Source organism: Salarias fasciatus, chromosome 23 (genome assembly GCF_902148845.1).
Source record: "Salarias fasciatus chromosome 23, fSalaFa1.1, whole genome shotgun sequence".
In the NCBI taxonomy this organism is placed as follows: Eukaryota; Metazoa; Chordata; class Actinopteri; order Blenniiformes; family Blenniidae; genus Salarias; species Salarias fasciatus.
In genome coordinates, this window is record NC_043766.1 from 19,379,582 (window position 1) to 19,404,704 (window position 25,123).

General features: G+C 39.6%; 1 protein-coding gene across 3 annotated transcripts in view; it reads left to right on the forward strand.

Annotated features, from left to right (window-relative positions):
* Nucleotides 1–25,123, forward strand: part of tle2b (TLE family member 2, transcriptional corepressor b) — a 92,158-nt gene that overhangs the window by 19,445 nt on the left and 47,590 nt on the right. For all 3 annotated transcript variants that reach the window (XM_030082764.1, XM_030082766.1, XM_030082765.1), the window contains exon 4: nt 14,352–14,396. In XM_030082764.1, coding sequence (XP_029938624.1) covers nt 14,352–14,396 — 45 coding nt within the window. The remainder of the gene's footprint in view (nt 1–14,351; nt 14,397–25,123) is intronic.

Here is a 25,123-nt window from a genome sequence, read left to right on the forward strand (position 1 = left end):
TTCCCATCAGTCGTGACTAAATGTGGGTAATACTGCTAAAAAGAATATGCATCATATGTTATTAACTTTAATTCAAGGTTATTTATTTTGTCAGGTTCCTTCCATGTGAGTGAACCTCAGAGAAAATGGCATAAAGAAAAAAGCAGAAGTTTGCATGCAGCTGATTTGATACTGTTTTTGAAGTGATTTTTTTTCGAGTTTCACCGTCTTGGCTAATTTCTCCAAATGATCAAACACTTTATATAAGATTGTGTTTCATCACATACATATCACATTTATTCTATAGTTGCCAGTGGGTTTGTTTTAGACATCTCACACTGAAGAGACATGATGCCACAACCTTCTCAAATTGCCGTAGTTTGTGAAGTATTGCTGCAGCCTGCAGAGGTTTGGATAGTGTACTGCACTTGTATGTTTGGCAGACCCACTCTATAGCTTTCTGGAAGGAGTACATGTTTCTACTAGGCTGGTCCATTTTTTATGTGTTAAGAGACATTGGCAATGCGCTGCTTTAGTGGTAGACACACACACACACACATGCACGCACACACTTACAGACACACGCACACGCAGACTTTCTGTGGGCGTCTTGCTCTTTTCCGACTGTTGTATTTATAATTCATGGCTCTCAGATTTCACTGCTCTCCTGGAATTCCTCTGTGTATTTTTAAATAAGGTTGCATTGTAGCCCTGGTTAATCAGGGGGCGTAGACACGTCGGTCACATGCTTACACAGAGTGCATGCAAGACTCCCGCCTGGAGAGCTGTGTTCAGCCATGGTGGACTGAGGTTTGAATTTTGTAAAGAACAGATACGTAAGCATGAGGCTCAGTGGAATGTGAAAGAGCGGGCGAGATAAAGCTGTTGTGTTGCATTATGAAACATCCCAAAGTCACTTTAAAACAGATAGGCCTTTGTGTTAATCTTCTCTCCTCCCTTCCTTCTGCCCTGATGTAGCTGACTTTTTTTTTTTTTTTTTTTTAATTCTTTTGCGTTTTGCGTCTGAAAAATCTTTGATGATGGCCTCATGACAGAAGGTTTTACAGTCAATTATGTGTTCAAAGTAACTTGCTGCCCTGGTCTTGTCCTGCTTCCCTTACTTTCTAGGAGTTAATGTCTTTTTTCCTGGGATGTGACTGTTCTGCTGCTCTCTGCTCATTCCTTCTGTCAAACACAAGCCAAAACTCTTGGAGGGGTTGGACTGCCCGGCCCCTTTAATATCCAGTGTAAAAAAGACATGTCTACTGGAGGGTGACAGCTCACAGTTGGGAGTCACATTAGGTGGCCTCTCCATTTTTGTGTCTGTGTGTGTGTGTGTCTGTGTGTGTGCGTGCGCGCGTACAGAGGAGCAGCAGGAGTCCAGCGTTAACGAACAACTGCTCACAAAAAGGCAAATTGCTGTTGCATCAAATTTCATGATACAAAATAGCAGTGAGTAGAAACATGATATTAAATTACACATTTTAGAATCATGTTTTCCATCCTGTGCAGATGTGTTGCAAACAATAAAGCTGTCATCATTTTGAAATTTTACCCATTCAAATATGGATAAAAAAAATAATTGTGTTTTAATATTTTTAATGATTTCACCACAGTCACATGAATTCAGAAACCATCACAGGAAGAATGAAGGCTTATGAAACCAAACTATCGGAAACAATAATGACTCAGACCATTTTTGATTCAACTATTGATTGATTGATTGAACTATTTTTTTTTAAACAAGTAGGTTACTACAGTCCACAGTTGTTGGTAACAACATCGATAGAATTCACAGAATGTAAGAATAGGCATAGATTTTACTGAATTTTGTGCTTTTTAAAAGCAATAAAACCTCATTTATAGACCTGCTCATACATATTTTGTGACTCATTTCAGCAGTTTAATATTTGTACAGCTTTGATAACATCAGATAATATCCAAAAGTACAAATATTGAAGTTTGTCTGATAATCAACCTAGGCTAAGCTGTCACTTGTGATTATGACACTATTATTTATCAGGAATTAGATTTTTTTTCAGCTTCCTGCTAAACTTTATTAATGCTTATGTAGAAGTTTCATTCTTTATTGTTCACACTTGTGCAGAAAGACATTTTTTCAAAGCCGAAAAGGCATTTGTTGTGTGTTCTATTAATTTCTAATAAATAGAAATAGATAATTAATAGAAATAGAAACACAAGGCATTTTTTTTTTATTTTTAGTACTGCATACTGTATACTTCAAGTATTGAGGTGAATGAAGAATGCAATTGTAAGTGACCTTGAGTTCCCTGAAAAAAATATGGTACTATATAAAGCCACATGCATGATTATTACCAGCTTACATCAGGTGGGCTCAACTGAGCAGCCTTGTCGGGGTTAAACTATGACCAATCACTCAAAGTATCGATAAATTAATTTGAAACAGGTTTCCTTTTTTCTTAATGAGTCTTTTCAGTCCTCTTTTTCATCTTCTTTTCCCTGAAAGTCTTTTCCAAAATCTATCTCTGTTGTTGTGTACGCTAATGAACTACCTGACTCTTCTTTTTGGTGTCAAAGCTCTGATTTCTGTTTGATCTAACAGAGTTCATGTGTTTCCTTGGCAGTGCTAGGCAATCAACACACACAAACTTGGTTTTGAATGGCGTTTCTAAAGCAGAGGTGTTTATTTGGTGCTTTGCGAGACATGGCGCACTGTTTATTTCAATGTACGATGAAGAAATGTGCAAATAGATCTATGTGCACGTGCTTGTGTGTGTGTGCGTGCGGGCGTCCGTCCGTGCGTGCGTGCGTGGATTAATGCAGTGCTCTCAGCCTCTTACTCCACTCCCAGCTCATCTGTCTGATTCAGGCTGACACACTGTGTTCTCTTCAGCAACATTACAGTCACAGACTGCTTAGGCAAAGGGGGCGGAGGGGGGAAGAAGGAGAGGAGAAGGAAAGAGTGGAGACTAGAAGTAATAAGGGATGTGAAGGGAGTGATGGGGACAGTGAGATAGAGAGCGAAAAAAGAGATGAACAAATATTAAAGAGACAGGGCACAAGGGCGTTGATAAAAAGAGAGAGCAAGCAGAATAAAGTAAAAAAAAAAAGGGAAAAGAACAGAACAAGGACACTAACAAAGAGGGAAAAGAGAAAAGATGAAATACAGCAAAGACAAAAAGGGCACACTTTTGTACATGAATATGATATCACCAAGAGGTGGAGAAGTGGGCAGATGAAGAAAAATGACAAGAATGATAATATGAAGCTGAAATGAAACTGATGTGAGATAGTGGGAAGTAACTGCGCACAATCTGAACAAGGATTGCTCCTTGCTAAGCTAAATGTTGCGCTGCCATCAGTTGGTTGGAGTTGGCCAGGGGATTTAAGAAAGGGCAGATGTAAGGAAGGATTGAGTCTGCTTTAAGAGCCTTAAACCTGTCTGAACTGTCTGGAGCAGAGAGAATAAACAGGGTGGGAGGATTCATCAAGATGAGCCGAGTCTCCATGAATGAATCTACTGCACACGTGTGTTTCCAAACTTCAGGTTCAAGGTCGGTTCTGTCCGAATGTTGTTCTCTCCTGATGAAACTGGCTGCAAGAGCAGCTTTAGTGAGAGATAGTGTCTGCAGTGACTGATTTAGTCATCACCCACTGACAGGACACAGTGGAGAAGTCAGAGCTTGCTAACCTAACCTCTGATGTGGGTTCGCGCTGTGCGCTAATAAATGTTTTAACGTTGATGGTAGTGGTGTGTGTGTGTGTTTGTGTGCGTGTGTTGTGTGTGTGGGTGGGTAGATGAAAGAGACAAGCTCACCCAAGAGACATCGATGAACAATGCCTTTGTTAAGGCTTTTACACACACACACACACACGCGCGCGCGCGCACACGCGCACACATATACACATGGACTACTGTGCACAAATAATACATGCTGGAGTAAACACATGCCTCTGTGCAGGCTTGTAAGCTGCACACACACATACACATCCAGTATGAATACAAACAAGCTGATGTATTAGGTGCACACACACACACACACACACACACACACACACACACACACACACACACACACACACAAATGTCCCATTTAGATAAATCACCTTGGATTAGACCCACTTCCTAAAGCTCATTTTAAAGTCTGCCAGTTTTTTTTTTTTTGTTTGTTTTTTTTTGCAGAATGCATGGAAGAGAGAGACAGAGAGAGAGAGAGAGAGAGAGAGAGAGAGCGATGCTGGAATGCTTTTTGTTGTCTGTTTTGCCCCGGTGATGACAGTGCAGTGTGTGTATGTTATTAGCTGCAGATACACATTAGATAAGAAATATATACAGACTCGTAGAAAGTCACGGTGCCATCGGATAAACAAGAATTACACTGAAACCTCATTTACCTAAAGTAACCTGGCTGCTGAACTGAACTGAGCAAAATGCAAGCAGAGAATGTGGACGTGATAATAGCAGTGAGTGAGATGTCAACTCAGAATATATATGCATTTGGTTTTATATTTCAGATGAAAGAAACGTAAAGCTCTAGAGATTTTACTGTTTTCCATTACATAAAAGCTTTTCTTGCAAAAAGAATGCCACATGTACGTCTTGTTTTAAGTTTGCAATCATTCAGGTTGGACAGTAAACATAATTTTTTATGTTATAACTTGCAGAAAACATGTTAAATTGAAACTTTTTTGATAAAACTTGTTGGAACACAAATTGATTTTGCAACAATTAAAATTAAAGTAAATAAACAATAATAATTCATTATTTCACATGCTTGTGTTCACATGCGACCTCAGGGGTTGATGGCTTTTCACAACTTGTACAGTAATCAACAATGTGAAAAACAACAAAAAGCTCTCTGGTGCATGGATTCACAGTGGCTGCAACCACCTGAGATCACTGACGCTAAAGTAGGAGAAATAGTCATCTATATAACCCAGTTAACACAGATCCTCAGTTTCCCACAGTCAGACATCTTTAATCTATAAGGCAGCAAGCCTGCATGTCTCCACGCATGCGACACACACACACACACACACACACACACACACACACACACACACACACACACACACACACACACACACACACACATGCATGTGCACACATGTGCACGCTCGCTCACACACTGCCCTCTTTCTCTACTGTTTTTCTACTCTCTGGGTCGGCAGTGTTGGGTGTTCTTGGTAAGCGACGTCAGCCCGTTGGCTTAATGCCTCACTGCCAGGCTTAACACACACACACACACACACACACACACACACACACACACACACACACACACACACACACACCCTCAAACAGATCATAGATGTTATGCGCAGTACTGAATGAGACCGTACTGACACAACAGAGGGATTATGTAAGGTTGAACAGTGGGCATCAAGGGCTATAATTGGAGGTTCGGGAAGGAGGCAGTTAAGAGAGGATGAACCTATTAAATAAAAGTGACTACAGACAAAACACTTACTGTAGTGCTGCAATTTCAACTGAGCCAACGGAGCTGTTATTAGTCATTGTGCAGCTGTTAGCCATCCCTGCTGTAGTGTTTTGTGCAGTTCTGCTGCTATTCCTTCAGGATGCAACAATGTCACATTTATAATAGTTTTGTTGTATTTGGGGCTATAAAACATGTTGTCGTCGTTTCAGAAAAACCAAAACATTAGTGGCAGCTTGCGATTCGTACTGGAGCACTAAGTATGATTTTAAAATCTTTCTTCAGAGCAGAGACACACACAGAGACACACACGGTGTTGTTGCTACAGATGGCACACACAGTCACGTCACTGCTATCTGACCCGCACCAACAGGATAACTGTTACTACAGCTGACTTTCTTGGTCCTCGTTTTTCTGCTATATCTGTGGGGAATGTTGACTTGGTCACGTATTGGACCGATTGGTTGTGCTGTTAAAAAGATCTATAGATGGAGAATGTTTTCACCTTGAATCCTTTGGCTCGTTCTCAGCTGGTTGACTAACCCTAACCCTATTGACACCACTGTACACAAATATAACTTCAATACACAGCATAAGCAGCATAGACATCTTTTATGGATGATAAGTATTTTTTGGTGCAGTTAAAGATAAATCCCTCTACTCTGTTTATGTACTGGTGGATTGAATACTGTATGGCTTTGTAATCTGTAACTACAGTCTCTGTATTTAGAGCCATCTCTCTAAATACTTCCAAAAGTTCAGTCCTTTATTTTAACACAATAACTTTTTAACCTTTAATTTTGAGGTAATAGGCACCTTTCCATAAACCATCCTCTGAACCCTCTTTTACCATAACGTTTGTTTGGGCTCAGAAAATATTCCAGTCAACACAGGGCCAAAGGCTGTGCAGGCTACAGGAACACAGTCACACCCAAATACACACATTCACACGTATGATCAACTTAGAGTCAGCAATTACACTAATATGCATGTAATTCGGATAGTAGGACCCTGAAAGGCACAGGAGAATGTGAAAGCATGCAGGATAACCTGCAAACTGCAGTGGTTATTGCACTACTGTATGAACCGGCTGAGCTCTATGCTAAATACAGACTGAGTACAGACTGAACTAAGTGATATGTTGTAAACCAATTATAAGAATATTTTTCAAATTGGTTAATTTAATGCAGAAAGTGGTTTTTCTATAGTGATTGCCTTGTCACTTGGCTCCACTGAAACATACATGAGCTTTTATAATGGAAATATCCCCAGAATTATTTAACTGACTCTTTTCCCCCAAAAGCAAACACACATCTGAGAGCAGCTGAGGTAAACTGTCTTATTCTAGGTTATAATTTGGACAATTTGATGCCTACAGTGGAACTCAAACCTTTAACCTACCAGTCTCCTGTATGATTCCCCGACCACCCAACTACCACGACCACAAAAGTTACAGACAGCTACTCTCTGAAAAATACAGTTACATTTTCTTTCAAGCTGTGTGCTGTAGAATTATATTTTAAAAAAAAAATCAATATATGGAAATGCATGATGTATTTTGTGATATCACTCTATATCAAAACTGCTGGCAGATCATATGGTGTGTATTGTATTTGAAGCATGTGTGTTCTTTTTAAACTGATATTTCTGTTATTTTTATTGCAGCTTTTTTCTGCTGGTTGCTCAAAGGTATGTAGATAACAGAGGAAAAGCCTTCTTCACTTCTGAAAAATCAAATGATGGGTACAGAACAGCCAATTAAAATGTCAATTAAACACAGTTTTCAAGTCAATCCACTGACTTTTGAAATGAAACAGTCAACATTAAGACACCTCTAGTTTTATGAGGGCTTGTTAAGCTGTGCCTTTTCCTTGAGATGAACAGCATTCATAGAGATTACATTCCTCTCCTGCGCTGGTAGCTAACCCTCCCACCCCAACAACTCCCAATGATCAATTTACACATTCTGTGGATTTTGACATAAAAGCAAGTGAATTCAAACACATAACATTTTTTTTCAAGAATGATTCAAATTATTTAATAAAGAATACATTAATGTTATTTATTTATAATAGAAGTAACTAAAAAACAACAATGTCATTGAACAGTAGCAGAAGTGAAAATGTCAGGAACCCTCTGATCACAGAAGCATGAATAATTAGCATCCAGTTTTACTGACATTTAGCTGAACTCATTCAAAACTAGGGATTGAAATTGGAAAACTCGCTCTTGTTGACAAGAGTTTCCCAGTGTTTCAGTTCGTTGGAATCAGTTTCCAATTTTTTCAAACGATTCCCTAATCAATTTCAGTTGGCGTGTGGAGACGTCATGGCAGCACGCATGGCACCCAAGCAGCACAAATGCGCTAAAGTTTGGCTTCACAACAAAGGATGACAACAGGGAAACTTGCAATACTTGCAAAGTGCATATTTCATCCGAGGGGGACGTACTACTAATATGTAGAAACATTTGCACACAACACGTGACCACTTTGAATGACTGTCGGGTTTTTCATCTGTTCTGGGGTGAAAATAAACCCAGCAGCCATGGCAAAGTTACCACATCTTCTGCCGTTAATACTGCAACTAACTAACAATGCCTATCATGTTAGCGCCATTTACCTCATTGTAAAATCTGGTTTCACTGTTGATGTTAAATGAATGCCTTCTCTACATTATTCCAAATGGGAATTGAGAAATCACACAATTGCTAAGCAGAATCGAAAATGGGATCTGAATCGTAAAAATCTTATCAATTCCCATCCCTGTTCACTGCTTGCATAGTCTAATCTATTCCAGTGACTGTCCCAAAGCCCCAAGCAGGATAAATCCATCCCCGTGCTTCACAGCTTGCAAGATGTTTTTTTTTTTTTTTTTAATCCCGTGTCATTCCCATGTTTTTCCAAACATACCTTTTGTGATTGCAGCCAAAGCTACATTATTCCTTAAACTATTCACAGCACAGGTCTCTAGAATGATTCTAGCTATTCAGTGTTTTTCATGCACATGCAGGTAAAGGTTTCTTCTGATCATTCAGGCCACTCTTGTGAACCAAGGGAAAAGTAAGAGGTTACACCAACGCCTCTGCATCAGGAGAAGTTCAATACTAAACCTCTGAAATGTCATGATTGGTTTATATTAACTTTCTGCACAGCAGGATGCCATGAAACTTTATCAGACATTTTCAATAGATCCAGGCTGTACTCCTGCAATTCCTTACGAGCACCTTTTTTAACAGCAAGGCAGAGGTTTTTTGGACTTTCATCTTCTCTTACATTGAAGGCGTCAATTATCTTAATTCTCGGCTTCGCAGTCTCTTCTTGAGATGAGCCCATGATTATTGCTTTTCACCACAAGTTTCAAAGCATCAAAGAATTTGTCAAGCTTAGAATGTTTTTACAATAGCAAAATAAATTAAAAGTTCACTCTTAAATCTCAATAGCAGTTTTGATATGAAAGAAGTTTTGGAATTTGACAAGCGGCCTCCCGACCAAACCTTTTATTTTTAGTTTATCAAAGATCTACTTTAACATGCTTTGAAATGCTTCATTTCTTATGTCATGTTTCTGTGTTTTTGTTGTTGTTTTTTTTTTTCTTTTACATTCGACACACTGTGTGATATTGCTGCGGTGTGGCCACTGCTCCCGTAAAGCTGTACAGTGAACTGCTTCAGTCTGATAAAGAGCAGACTGCCCTTGCTGAGGCCAGCTGTTGAATCGAGCTGTCTTATTGTGCGAGGTTGTATTCAAATACTGGGGCCCTGTATGTTGCACGCAGGTGTCGGTGTAGAGGAAATATGTGAGATATTACACAGACGCTCACAAAAAAAAAGAAAAAATGATGTGAAGTGAGAACGCAGGAGGAGTGAGGGGGGAAAGGAAACAGAATAATGACGGAGAGGTGGAGTGGCTGATGGCAGCGATGGAGGGAGAATTAATAAAAAGAGACAGACAGAAATTGAGTTAAAAAGATGGGGAGGGCTGAGGAGAGGTGTAATGATGGAGAGGTAAAGAGAGAGGCTGATGAGAGATGAAGAGCGAAGGAGAGAACGAGGGGAGAACAAAGAGAGATGTCACATGTCTTTCATGTTGAGAAGGCTGGAGGGAAAGCAGACATGGAAACACAAAAAGCTTCTTAAGTGTGTTTTTGTGCGTGCGTAATGTATTTGTTTGTTTTCAGGTGTTGGTCTACTTGTGTGTAGTATGGCTACATTTTTACATATGAAAGAGATTCCAGGATCGCATATGTTTTTGTGTCCATAAAATCTGTTTGTTCGTGAGAGAAGCTGAAAGAAAGGAGAGCTAAATACACTGTGGAGGTGAACTCGGCGTGGTAAGAGAAAGAAGGAAATATAAATATAGAGGAAATGAGAAACAGCAAATATACAAAACAAGGGAATAAATCAAGAAAGTCAAGTTAAAAAAGGCAATAGAGGGAAAATGTACATCACACAGAAAGAGGACATAAATGAAAGAGATGATTGACAGAAATCACTTAAAGGCCAAAGATGAATATGAAAGGAAAGTATAACGAACGATGACCAAAAAAAAAAAAGAGGGATATATTAGAAAAAAATGGACAAGTAAAGGGAAGGGGAAATATGAAATGAATGCTTATTGGCAAGAGAGACAATATTTTGACAGCCGGTGTGAAATGCACATAGTGATGAGTGGGACGGGACAGAGGAGGCTCCCTGGTGTCAGGTTTGGTCACAGCAAGGCACTAGAACAGCTCGCTTTGAGGGTGGGAGGGGGGCATGGCTTAAAAGAACCAAGAGTTTCCCACCCTCTGTGTATGTCCAAACCACAGCCTTTTTTCAAAGACAACGACTACAATGATGATTTATCACACATGTTGCTTCTGACAAATGAGATATGCTGTTTTTCAGTTGTCTTGATATTTGAAATTCCCCGTTTCAATTGAAATCATTTCCTCAGAAGAAAACAGATTGTTTCCAGTTCGTGAAATCTGGCAAAGAGCGCAAACTGATTGTGATACAAACTGAAAACATTAGGCTGCATTTGTTTTCCCCTCTCTCTATTAGTTACTTAGTGTTAGGAAGAGCTATTCAAATAAAGTTTTTTGGTTTTTTTTCAGTGTGAGTAACACCTTGAACCATACAAGTTAAAACTGTATAAAAGTGATAACATTGAGTGAAAACATTAAAACACGGTTTACGTTAGGCTGTGCACAGCTATCGTGAGAGTGAAGCTCAGAGTCTTCAAACCTCAGTGGGGTGGAAAGCAGCATAATTTACACAAAACCAGATGTCTCTGGGAGTAAATGGTCTCATATTAAATCTGTTTCCTTCAATTGTAATCTTCATTTAATTGATATTTCACAAATTATGAGGGCATTTATTCTGTGGTATATTTAAATGAAGTGGTGACTATAGCACAAATAAATAAAACATATTGAAATTAAGAAGCAGTTGTTTGTTTTTCTTCATCATTGAAGTGACAGGAATCAATAACGGGCCATTGCAGTGATTTGATAAAAGTTTATGCTCTTTCTGAAACAACCTGAACAGTTGGAGGTTGAAGTCCTCGGTCAGAGACCCACTGTGGTTCCTATTGGGATTCAAACCAGCAAACTTGCAGACACAAGCTTGCCTGCCTTGCCACTTAACAATGCCACCGACACAAGAAAATATGACAGAGGTTGTTACAGCCTGAGGGGGAACGAGTGATTCTCCTCTGGGTTTTTTTTTTTTTTTTTTTTTTGCTTTAATAGTTTTATTATACACCCTCAGCAATATGACTTAGTGTTGCTACACTTGATTTTGTTCATGAGATTTAATTGAGTTTGAGCTGAGATGGATAGGTGCATACATGGATAGAGACAGAGAGACAAAGATAGCAAGTGAGCAAAATGAGACAGGAAATAGAAAAATAGACTGAAATGGAGAGCGAAAGAATATCTGACAGCCAGAAAGAGAGGGAAGGGAATAACGAGAGAGAAAGGCAAAGCAAAGAGAGAGAAAAATGGACTGATAGCCCCTGAAAGATAGAGATTGGAGTGAGAGGGAGGGACTGAATGAGGCGGGGAATAAATGGAGAGAAGAGAGCGATCGAGTGTAAATGAGCAAGAGAATACAGAGAGAGAGCCAGCCATGTCTCACTCTCATCAGTCAGAGCGTTGCTCATCCAGCAGCAGAGGATGCCTTTGTCACCGTGACGGATCCTCGCTGTCTGCGTGCTGCTCGCCGCCAACCCCGTTACAGAACATTACTGATGTACACACGAACAGAGGCTCATATTTAGGAAGGGCACATGTGCAGAGGCGCTAGCATGTGACATTTAGCAAATCCACACACAGGTATGTTGATTGTGGTCGTGTCAGACATTACAACCAAATACAAAACATGTTTATGTAGATGCATTGTGTTGCACGTGACATGGATATATTGTCACCGTTAAAGTGACAACTAATGATTATTTCCATACTAATCAGTGAACTGATGATTTTTCTGATTAATTAGTATATAACTTGATGTTAAAAATATTTACGTAGCGCATCCTCAACCTAAAGTTTTCTTATGAAGACAATTCAATTTATAACACAATTCATTCATTTTATGCCACAAGAGACCAACAACACCTTCTAAAGCTGTCTTTGGCATTATTGATATATTGTTAAGTGATTATTTTATCCATAATTTATCCATAAAGCGCACTATGAGGTGTTTTGTTCCCTGTGGGTGTGACAGTAAGGTTGACTGTGCGATGTTCCACTAACTCAGGGCTAACGGCTCCATTTATATCCAGGAGGAAATTTTGTTGGAGACAGACGCAGACGTGGATGTGGTCAGGCTTTTTTACCTTGTTGGGAAACTTCCAACTCTAGTTTTAGTGCTGCGTTGTTGTCACTTTGAATGTCACCTCATTTTCAGCTTTTCCATTGGTTTCGAGCAGCAGCTGGCAGCAAGTCGCACTGAGCGGCGTCACGAGACGGTAGTGGAATTCCTGACACTGTTCAGAATGTCAGGTTGTGTTTGGTCGCACGATAGTGACACTGGCTGTCTGTGAACCTTTCTCACTCAGCAGATTTAAACCAGTTTTTTCATCTTCCACATGGCCAAAATTGTACAGTGTATTATCATTTTCTTAATATTTCTCCAATAACAAAAATCTAAACTGGCATATTTCTGACAAGTACCATATGGATATTACTACAAAAAACATGGAAATGCACCAAAATATTCAGACAGCTCAGTTAATTTGATGACGCTTTTTCCACGTGTGCTTTTTGTTGCCATGAGTGTCAACTGAATTGTTATATTCCATCCATCCATCTATATGTTAGTCTTGATACGTGATCATCTATACAAACATTCATTCTTCAGTTGAAGGAAAACTTCACAAGCTCATCTTTGCATTGTGTAGTATGTTGAAGTACCAGAAAAAAAGAAAAAAGAAACATCCAGGCAGTCAGGCACAGGGTGAACATACAGACTTCATGTAGAGAGGCCTCTGCCTCCTCCAGGTGAAGCCAAAGCGCAGACGCTATGCAGTCGTATTGTTGCGATGACAATGTGAATCCTTTTGTCAGGCCAAACTTCATTATGAAGATGTCACAGTTTAAGAGTAGAGTATGCTCCATCATAGTGGCAAAGAGAGAGGGCAAAAAAAACCCAAAACAAGTTATAAAGTGATTCGCAGAGCAGCCTGAATTAATGTGTTGCCTCAAAATATATTCCGCCAAGTGTCTTGATATAATACAAAGCTTTAAGTGACCAGGAGACTCTGGGAGTTGTAAAGTGGAGGCAAGAGGGTTAATTTCCTTTTTTTACGGAAGCAAAAAAGACACGCTTAATGCCTGTTCAAGCATCAAGACATTTCTGGGCCAGGTGCAGCAACATGATCGCTGCTACGGCTGCAGCCACATGCTGGTATCATTACTTTCCTCGTACTATCATAGAGAGACTTGCTTCGTTCCCACAACAAGGGCGCCATTAGACACCAAGGTTACCCACAAGGCTGGTGAATGTCTTCAACAAGAATCATCTCTCATGTGTGGTACTTGAATGTTAGTACTTTTTTTTTTTGTTCTTGCAACAGAATAAGCATTAAGATCTTCATTGACCTTTCCTTTCACCTATTCTGGGGCAGCCCTCAACCACACACACTTCGTTTCCCATGTCAAGGGAAGCAGTTCTGTTTTGTCAGCTCTAAATGTTTTCTTCTGCCAAGAAGGAGCTTGAATGTAAGATCCGCTGAATAGCAGGAACAGATTTTTTTCTTCTTCTAAATATGTGGTGACATTAAACAGACTGTATTTACACCTGGCTCCGATTTGATCACAATACTCGTATAAGCCTTCAGATGTGATTTGGTCGATGGTATAACAGTCCAGTCACAATGTGTTTTATGTGCTTTTACACCTTGCAGTGCCATGTGTTTTCACTAAAAATATCCAGACACCTTAATATCAGGTGTGAAAAAAAAAAGGTTTTTGGATGTACAGTTTCAGACACATGTGCTGTATACACAGGCACACACCGTACAGTACAGCCAGCACTGCTGCTGTCTCATTATTTTGATATCATACACACAAACACACACACATGCAAACACACAAGTTTTGCTCATTTGGCAGCCATGCATAGATACAACCAGCCTCACTGTGCAAACCTCTGACACACATTCACACACGCATGCTGAGACAGTGATCGCACATGGCTCACACGGAGTCATAAATACCTCATTATCTACATACACGCTGCTGGTACTGCACACACTCGCTCACACATACGCTCTCTTTTCCTTCGTCTTCACCCCTCTCTTTATTGCTTCTTTTCTCTCTTTCATTAAAACTTCTGTGATAAACAGCAACATATGCGGCTATGCTGAGCAACAGATGTTCAGTGGGAGATTTTTTTTTTTGTACGACCGAATGTTGATGTGTGTCGCAAATGAAATCCTGATGAAGTTTCTTCTGTCTTTCTCCACAGTACTACGAAATGTCCTATGGTCTCAACATTGAGATGCACAAGCAGGTAAGACAAAGTTTATCAGATGTTACATTTGCGCAGCAGGATATGTTGAACTCATTTTGTGTGAAAAGTTTGAGTTTTCTTGTCTTCTGTGTTTTGTGTTTCTACTAATTGACTCGCATTGAAATAAATACAGTATGTGCAATAATATTAATTACTTTGACAATTGTAATGCTGAACAGTGTATAGATTTATTGCAGTGAAATGCAGATTCCAAATATGTCTGTTTTGTTAGTAAAGCATCAATATTCATACCACAGGCACATTTTTAATCACATAAGAAAGACACGGCAACATTTGCTGGATGCATTCCTCACAGGCTGATAGAAGTACTGTACATCTTCTTCTACCAGTCATATCAATAACAAATACAGCTTTAGAAATGCTCCATGCTGGGGAAAAAAATGAAACGTTGACGTAGAATTTTTGACATGAATGTTGAGGATAGTGGATCTTTTGTTAAATATTCAACTTAGTAAAAAGACAGGATAGCCTGTCTCCAAAAAATAGCTAACCTGTTTTTAAATGCACTGCCCTCAATACAGTAAGTTTTCAAACAAATTTCCAGTGTCACAAAAATGATCTCAGAGTTTTTGTGATATTGCATTGAATTTAAATTGACTCATCCATTATTAGCCATCAGTTTATGCAATACAACCACAAAATATTAAAATGCAGTGTTAAATTAAGTAAGTGCTTAAATATGTCTGCTTTTCAGCCAATTGCTTTATCAGTGCTCAAAATCCACTCTTGTCCGATTGTTTTAGTGAAATGGCCTCCTGAGCGGCCAAAACGCTTTCATTTGAACAACGTCATGAATCCCACATGGTTTTCGATTCATCTTAGATATTATCAGTTACTGCAATAGTGTGAGAAAATAAAAGTAAAAAAAAAAGCCTATTTGCAAGCGGTTAGTGGAGTTAACTTCGGACGGGTTAAAATTCTTGGTTACTAGTCCAAAGATTCTGATTTGGGCAAATTGGCTTTTTCTTTTTCTTTCTTTCTTTCTTTTTTTTCAAGAATTTCAAGTGCTGAATTTTGCAGTAAACAATGTAGTATTTAGTGGGGTTTTAGGACTATTGCTCTTTTTATGTAATTGACAGTGTAATAATTGGCCAATAACAGCAAAATGCTTTCAACACTATGCTATGGATGTTTGATTATATAAGCGTGCTTAATTGTTCTTTCCATAACACTTAATCATACCTCTGTGGGATTCAAATACAAGCATCATATAGCATGAAAAAGGAGCGAGGAAAATAGGCAGGGTGCATTTTACAAAACAAACATCATCTCTGGTGACTGAATGTTCACTTTTGCGTGGAGTTGTGCCGTGTTTTGTTTTGTAATTATGGAGCGAAACCAACAAAAATAGGTGTCCTCTGTGAGAGAAGAAACAATCGCTGATGTGAGAAATGGGGAATGAACAGCACCAGTGGTGGGTAGAAATGATAATCATAAGGATGGGAAATACAGGTTTCACTGAAGTGACATGACGGAGGTTAACTGACGTTGATATTGACAAGGATCGGCCATTATCTAAGCTTGTGGTAGATTGGATTTGTGCACAAAATCATCTACTAGCTCTTTTACAACTAGATATAAAGCCATGAAGGAAGGTCAGTGTAAATTGTGTAACAGTTCCACTTGTCCTTGCTGAGCTCTGTATTCGTCACAGAAGACACGAGTCTGGTGAGCAGTATATGCTCTCAGGAGGCAGTGACTGCTTGTCATTTCCCACACTTGCTGCTAATTTGCTGTCTGGGTCACTCTCCAGGAATGGAAGAGAGTTAAAATTGCAGACAGGCAGACACATGTCGAGACGGACAGACAGACAGACAGACAGCAGCTGTGAAGCTCATTTCACAGCCCTGACAGACCTCCATGAAGATACATACACAGAAAGAATTATTACCCAGTTAAACAGCATTTTCTGTCTGCTGACTCCATCTCTCTGAGTATACGTATACGTCCATTAATCTGTCATGCTCGGAAGACACGACAAAAGCAGCTCTGGTTTTTACAATGAGCTCCTTCAGAAAACGGACTCATTATTTAGAACAATCTTTGCAACACCTTCACTCTGCACTCTGCACTTTAACCTCATAATCATGGTGTCATTTAGCTTTCAAGGTAATTATAGTGCAGAGACATCAAACAGTGGGTTGCTGTCCAAACACAGAGGGCACTGTACACACTTGCTTCAGATTACTGGTGGAACATTCACTATTCTTGAAGTTATGCTGGAGAAGAAATGGCTTTGAGAGCAGGGAGGGCATTTTAATAGACTAGTATAAGCTATATTAAACTCCAGTTCAGCTTCCTTTTTATTTTAATTCCATTGTATTTCAGAAGCATCTGTTAAAATATATCTTTGGGAATGCATTGGCATTTGCTCTTAATCTTCAATGGTGGAATAAAGCAACAAAGGATTTTTTTTTTTTCATGCAGGTGCAGCTTTTGCCTCTTGAGTTGCGTATTAGTTTGAAATTACATTCATGCTCCGGTATCTCATGTTTGATGGCATGGAAGGAATACGGTATATTTTTGTAAAGTAACAGCTCGAGACGTCATAAATGAATTATTAAGAGAATCATAAAAAAAATAAAGTTGGAAGCCATACAAACACTGACACCTAGTCCAGTTAATTGCTGAGTTAAATGATGCTCTAAAGGTAAAACTCAGGGTACTAATAACTCTTAGCAATAGTGGTATATTATAACAATGGCAACACTTTTTTTTCTCAAGATGGAGCATGTCCAAATGTCAAATGTACCACATATTAAATCCAGGTGGAAATACCCTCCATCTCACACATTTTATCCAGCTCCAGAGGCTGGAGTCAATCCCATCTGGCATTTGGTGAAAGGCAGGGTGCTTCCTCAACAGGTCACTGGACTGACCCAGAGACATGCAACTCTTCCACACTGACAGCAGGTTTAGAGTCACCGATCAGCGTAACACGCTTTGCAAGCTATGCTCTGGGTGGCGTTGTCTGGGTACCTGGAGAAACCAGTGCACTGAACAGAGACACACTTCACACAGAAAAGCTCCAGTCCAGATCTGGGAATCCTTGCAACACCAGTACCAACAAGTACATCAGCTTGTGGCCGTATTGCATATTTTTCATCATATTGAAGTTTATGCCTTGGTGTCAAAGCACGAGACGTTGAAACAGAGTGTGCTGCCTCTCAGCCTCAAGTGCATCTGTCTCATCCAAGATCTTCACCGTCATCGCTGTACTGCTATTATATAATTATATATGAAATATTATGTACCAGATGTTGTCATGCAACACATAAAGTCCTCACATATCATATGGCTCCAGATTGCTCTCATGACAAACCATTACTCTACTACAGCTTGGATTCATCTTGAGTGTTGCGTTTCAAGTGAAATGGCTTCATGTTTGTTTTCCTGCAATTTGTATCAGACCCCAAAATCTGAATTTATCAAGAAACACTTTAGCTACTTTATGGTAAGAATGTTGCTTTAACCAGTAAAGTAAGAAATAAATAGGAGTCACATGTCTAATAAAAGCTATAGATGATTAGAATAAATCGAATCCTTCCTGCAGACAAAGGTACTGACAGTGGAAAAAAAAAAATCAGAAAGGGAATGACAGCAATACAGCAGGAAAACAACAGCTGAAAAAGATCAGAAATTGTCAAGTTATAATATTGAACAGTTTTCCAGGTGAACCACAGTGCACATATACATCACTCTGTTGATATGCTTGTAATCTTATACAAGACATTGTGGAAAAAGACAGCAGTTTTTTTTTTTTTTCACCAAAAAGAGAAATGCAACTTTAAAAAATGTTGAAATATTGTGTGTAGGATCTAAATGCGGCTGTTACTTTTTTTTTGTACTGTTTAATGTTTACTGCAGTCTGCTTTGAAGTTTTGTTGTGCTAAGTGACAAGGTGAAAGTTGTACTTTAATCACTACAAGAAAAACTATTACTCATCAGGAAGGGGACAGAAATGAGAGAGAGAGAGAGAGAGAGAGAGAGAGAGAGAGAGAGTTGGCAGCAGAACTGAACTGTCAGTTCTTGTCGCCAAAAAGAAGAAATGGACTGAGTTTCTGGCTGCACCTCTGAGAGATCTAGGGAGGAAGAAAGAAGTCGGGGGTGTGGGGGGGTGGGGGGGATGACGATAGGTGGAGGATGACAGAGGGAGACCTAGAAAGGGGTGAGCATGGAAAAAGAAGAAGCCCCGGCGGAGAGAGGAGAAGAAGGTAGAGATGGTGAGGATGACAGATGGAAAGAAAAGAACTGCAGTCAGGAAAATGAGATTTTAAATATATGAGAGAGAAAGAAATGAAGAAAGAGTAGTGGTGTCATGAACTGGTGAACAAGGCTGCAAGGAGAGTCTGCAGAGGTGGAATAATGTAGAAAAACTGTGTTTGAGAAACAGAGAAACAAAAACAGCAGTCATGCACAAAAATAAAAATCAGACGCATGCAGAGTAAATAAAGTAGATCAAAGACAAAGTAGCTCCGTTGGCGGGAAAAAGGCTAAATGAGTTAAGTAGGAGAAGGTGTTATAGAATTCAAATAAAGTGAACTGCAATAAAATTATATCAAAGGTGAGGAAAAAGTGTTGGAAACATTAGATACTGGCAGAATCTCCCATAAAAAGAAAAGTGGACAAGGACAGTGTAGAAAAGAGGTCGCAGAGAAAAACGCTACAAAGGCTGTGAGGGTATAAAAGTAGGAGGGATAGTGTGAAAGAAGTAACATCATTTGAAAATTGAGGGCTCTAAAGGTATGAGAGCGAGAGAAAGAAGCAGCCTGATAGGGAAGAAGAGAGAGATAACTTGAAAAAATGTTGAAGAGCTAATGTGAAAAGTGTGAGAGGAGGGATGAGAGAGAAAACAGAAAAGAGAGATTAATTGAATGGATGAAAGAAGAGAGGGTAAACAGGAAGGATGGAGCCTTAAAAGAGACAGAGAAAGACCTCATAGACAAGGCGAGGGAGGGAGCGAGAGAGAGAGGGAAGAGAAAGTGCGGAAAGAGGGAGGCAGAGAGATAGAAACATCAAGGGAGGGAGAGGAGCTTTGAGCTGCAGCAAGAAATAATGAATCATGAATAGATTTAACAGTATCTGCTCTTATTTCCTCCCCACCTCCTCCTCTTCCTCCCCCCTCCAGCTTCCTCCTAACATCCTGTAGAGATCACTGCTATGCCCCCCCCCCCATCTCTTTCTCTCACGCTCACTCAGTCATTATCAGTGGCAGGGCCATCTCGTGTCCCGACATTAATTGAGCTGTAACAGTCATCTCTTGCTTTCCTATACCCTTCCTATCAGCCTCTTTTAATTTTTTATATTTTTCTTCTTTCTCTTTTCACTGTTTGCATTTTATTCTTTATCTTTTAACGCTTATTTTTCAGAATCTCTCGCTTCTTTTGGCCCTCCTAGCGCTCTCTCTGTCTCATGCCTTCTGTGATGATTGCATTTGAGCACCACAAGAAATATATCATCTCTTCTTTCCTTCTTTAAGCTGAATGGATACAGTGACACACACACACACACACACACACACACACACACACAGGCTGTATCCCCAGGAGGTGTCAGAGGCGCAGTAAGGACTTTACATTTCTCTCTGTGGTTGTTCAGTATTCATTGATGTGGTGCTTCTCGAAGCTGGGTAGTTAGTTATAACCTGTATCCTGAGCTATGTGCAGATGCACAACATGTATATCCTGTGGGTTCACAGTTGCAGGCACAAGGCATTCCAATGATGTGACGATGATGAGTGTGTTGAATTCTAAGGCATGTTACGATTACAGTCGGGCTTTTTTACATTGACGGTTAATTGTGGCAGTAAGTTTGTCTTTAGTTTTAAGACTGAATAGGGATTGAAGCATTGTTAGACTTGTGTACTGCAAGAAGTAGCAACTCCCCAAAAGCTTGTGACCACAAGGCAGCTTGGCAAATGTGAAAATATTGATGGCAGCAAATGAAGAGACAGAGCCCACGACTGCTTAGCTGTGGTAAGAAGATGTACCGCAGTGCTAAAGTGCAGCCAAGCATTAAGAGCTGTAATCAACATCACATGCATTTTGAGGGCATGTCAGGAAAATGTCTTCACAGCCATGAAAATTTAAACTCAAGCAAAGTTTATGTGAATTAAAGCAAGTATTGAGAAGAAAATCTGATGAAACTTTGTCTAAAATGTTGGAGGCTTGAATATGAGAGGAACGCCACTGCTGACAGGTACATGATGTGCCACCACGTAACAATCTTCATACAACAAGAACAGAAAGTTTTTTTCACTTCACTGTCGTCTTGTCTTCATCTTGCATCGATGAAGTTTGTCCTTTTTTGGGATGTTTGAAGAGTGTCATGTGAAAAGGATATGTCATCTCGGATCAGGATACTGAGCATTTAAACACACAAATCGAAGATTTGCAGTTGTATAATTTTGTGAAATCTGCTCATGGTAGATGTTCATTGTGAATAATAAAAGATTGACATTTTTCTATCGGAAAGTTGTCAAAGAGATGTAATGATAAGTAGAACATTCTCTTATCATCAGTCTTTGCATCCAGGCACATTGAGACGGTTGCACTTATGTTGCTTAATGTGACTGATTTGCTTTGTGGTTTTGTAAGGTTGTGTTTCGCCTGCTGAGGGTGTCTGTGTTGATGAATTAAGTTATTTCTTTCCAATTCTCTCTGACTTCTGGTCTTGTCATCTAGTTTTAAGAATGTAAAATGGATTTATTGAAGACAGTCTGATTGTGATGTGCGGTTTGCTGAAAACTATTTCCGTCTAGAAAACATTGTTCTGGTGTGTTGCAGACATAATTCTCTATGACTCAGTTGCAGATATTAAAAAGATGTTGAGCTGTAACTTATACAGATGTATAGCATTTTAATGAAAGATGAACACAGTTGACCATTGCTGCTGCTGCTGCAAAAAAAGCAGCTACTAAATGCACATATTAAAATTATGTGTCAGTGAGGGTCTCAAACACATTGAAGTCACCTCATAGTGCCAGACTGTTCTTATTTAATGTGAGCATGCATCTCAACAGTGCAGCTTTGCATTTTCAGAGGTTGATTTCTCTGGTGCAATCCCGTTATTTATTAATTTTTGGTGAAATAGTGTCTCTGTGAGGACCCCTTGGCCAACAGGGAAGATACTGTGGCAGCGTTTCAATAATTGCCTCAGTAAGTGCTTCTCTACGACAGGGTTGGGATCTGACGGTGCATCACAGAAGATAGTCATATGACCTCAGGGGTTCATAATCACACTGCCACTGTGCGTACACCACATTGCATTACTGTCAGACATTTACACCACAAATTACTCTTAATTACACCTGAATAGTGAGCGAAATGCACACCACCCTGGTGTGGGTTGCGTCGTACAGCTTGCTAGATAACCATTCTAAGATTCTGTCACTGAAAACTATACATTTTTTACTCCACTTTAAAGTCAAAAATTCATGATGATTAGCTATCCATGTACAAGGATTGCTTTTTAGTATGTACATAAAATGTTTGCCTTATTTGTTTTAAAATTAATGTTTAATTGAAACACATCAGTCAGTTTGGCTGTTAGTGATGCGTTGAGCAGCAGCGCCAGTTTCATATTTGCTTGACAAATTCCTGATGTTAGGAAACTGTGAGGAAGCTGGATTTAAAAATGCATATTTGTTTGCATTGTTTTGTGTCACTGTACAACATGATGCTTGGCATCGCGGCTACTGGGCAACGGTGGCTAATTAGGACTTAAACAGCAGGAACCTGGAGGGGCTCGTCAAGTTGAAATAATGGTCACAACTGAATTTTTGAGTGGATTTCTGCAATATGTGATCTATCTATCTATCTTTCTATCTGCCTGTCTGCCTGTCTGTCTGTCTGTCTATCTATCTATCTATCTATCTATCTATCTATCTATCTATGTACGCATGGTGTGTTCAAACACTGTAGAAAACGTTGAAAACTGTACAAGTAGGGATGATTTCAAGGTGGTATTAAAAAATAACAGAGAAAACATGAGATGAAGACCCGAAAAATAGACAGAAAAAAACTATACAAGTATTTGCTGCTGTCTCTAAAAGTGAGACTTGTTTGTTATCTTGATAAGTTTGATTGTTATACAGTCTGTAAATCTTAAAAGTTGCATGTAAGGGAAAGTGTTCATATTATAAAGCACCTTAGATCAATTTAATTATTCAAAGTTCAATTTAATTATTAAAACTATTCATAAAGCAGCAAACGAAGAGTCAAAGTATCTTGTGCAGATTTATCAGTTTTTTGAGTTATACTATATGTATATTTTTAGCAGTGATCGCCTCAGTTGTCAACAGTCACTTATCATGTTTGAGATACTCAGTGATTAGCAAAACTGATGTCAACATTTTCTGTCAAATTCTCAAAACTATGCCATTAATGTACGAGTACATTTTAAAGTAAGCCTTTAAAAGTGCATCAATCTGGAGAAATGCTGGCGTATTGCATTTACTGCATGAAAGGCCCAGTGATCATATTTGTTCAATGTCAGATACATTTTTAAATATGTACTCTAATGGTTTCACTTGCTAACAAGCAGAAAGGTGGCCAAGTGCTGAGAAAGGGAGAGCATCACATTAGTGAGAGGTGTCAACGTGTCCTTGAGCAGGATATTGGACCTCGAGCTGGTTACTAATTTTAAGCCATTTAAGATGATGACAGTGTGATGTGAAAGCCTGAAAACTGGCAGTTGCTAAATGGTAAAGTCGTATGTATAAATAAACACATTAGGTGAATTATTATACATTAAATAAAAATCTTAGGGTTAGGGTAGGTTAGATATCTTTGTGGTCTGTGGTTCTTCACAGCAGTCCAGGCAGGATATTATATATTATAGCGGGGTTGTGTGTTTGATAGTCAGGAACCTTGGCAGCCAAACTGTTTCCCCTGTGGACTCCTGAGGACAGATGAAGGCAGCTGGCTGTCCTTCCTTCCTGTTCCCCTCCTTTCATTTCACCACCACACATATGAGGCTGAGGATGTGGGAGTGTATTCATGTGTGCGTGCATGTTTTCTTCTTCTTCTTTTTTTTTTTTAACTCTTATTTTGGCTGAAAAGAAAACAGTGTTCGCCGTTACAAGTGATTCTTGTGGGGAAAAAAAATGACAGGAAGAGCAGAGCGAAGAGTAAGACGTAAATTAAGACAATGAATAAAACAGAACGAGGGACTGACAAAGATTATGAGAGTGTACAAGCAAGATCGGGAGATCGCATGTTTATCTGCTTGAGCTGTATATAAAAGTGTTAGTGTGCGCGCACGTGGCTACGTGTACTTATCTTCCTGCCTAATTAGCCTTAGCGGTCTGGCTTTTTTTACAAGCATGATTGTGTGTGTGTGTGTGTGTGTGTGTGTGCGTGCACCCGGGCGTGCATGCACACACACACACACACACACACACACACACACACACACACACACACACACACTGGTATATTTGGCTGAAGTTGTGACCTGAATCCTTATCTCATTGGGGAGAGCAGAGAGGCTGAATCAGAATGAGAGAGGGAGCGAGTGTGGGCAAGAGATGCCTTCATTTTCAACTCACTGCCTTTTGGTTCATAATAGGATTGGGCTTCTCTTTCTTTCCCTTTTTACAGTCTCACTCTTTCCATCTCCTGTGCCTTGTATCTTTTTTTTTTCATTCCCACCACCCAGTCACTACATAATCCCATGGTTGTCGTTTGATTTTTTTTTATTTTTTTTTTAAGCACCATTATTTAAAGGGCTGGATTAAGATGAGACTGCTTATGTGGGTCAACTCGAACAAGCTTTGGAGAGGTCAAATTAGTTTATATATGAGTGCGTCCTTTGTGTGTGTGTGTGTGTGTGTGTGTGTGTGTGTGTGTGTGTGTGTGTGTGTATGTGTGTGTGTGTGTGTTCTTGTATTTCTATCCTTGTCGGGGCCAAATGTCCCCACAAGGATAGCAAAACGTGGAACGACGTGCCTTGTGGGGACCTTTTTCCGGTCCTAAGTAGGAGAAACAGTGTTTTCTTGACCATGCTGTTGTTACTGAAAAAAGTAAAAGTGCAAAAACATTTCTTTAGGGTTAGGCTTTGTTGTGGTGTGGGTTAGGGTTAGGGTAAGGGTCAGGGTTAGGGGTTAGACATGAATGGGAGTCAATGGACGGTCCCCACAAGGATAGAAATACAAGACTGTGCGTGTGTGTGTGTGTGTGTGCTGTATGATCAGTGGTGTATGCAGTGCTTTATGCATGTTGTGGCATCTGTGGTTTGGTGTGTGAGTGTGAGTGTGTGCGTGCATGTGCGCGCACATTGGCTGTTCATGTCTTTCCCTCTCTTTCCTTCTTTCATTCCCTTTTTCAGTCCTGCGTGTCTTTGTATAAAACAGATGATTCTTGAAAAATGAAGTATAGGGAGAAAGAGAGACAGAGGGAGATGGACAGGTTGCAAGGATATTATTCAAAATAAGAAAAAAAATGAAAAGAGACAGATGAGACAAGAAAAAAATGTGTGATTAAATTCCTAGCCTTTTAGTGTAATAGCTTTGCCACTTTGGTAGTGGAGCTCAGAGTAACTTCACAGACAGGACAGGCTTATGTGTGTGTTTGTGTGTGTAGGCATGTATGCATGTGTGCACTTGATATGTATTCATGTGAAAGTTACTGTATGCGCCTTTATGCACCATGGACCAAAGCATGAAATCAAACAAATCAGGAGCCTGTATCAGTCAAGCAGTTAAA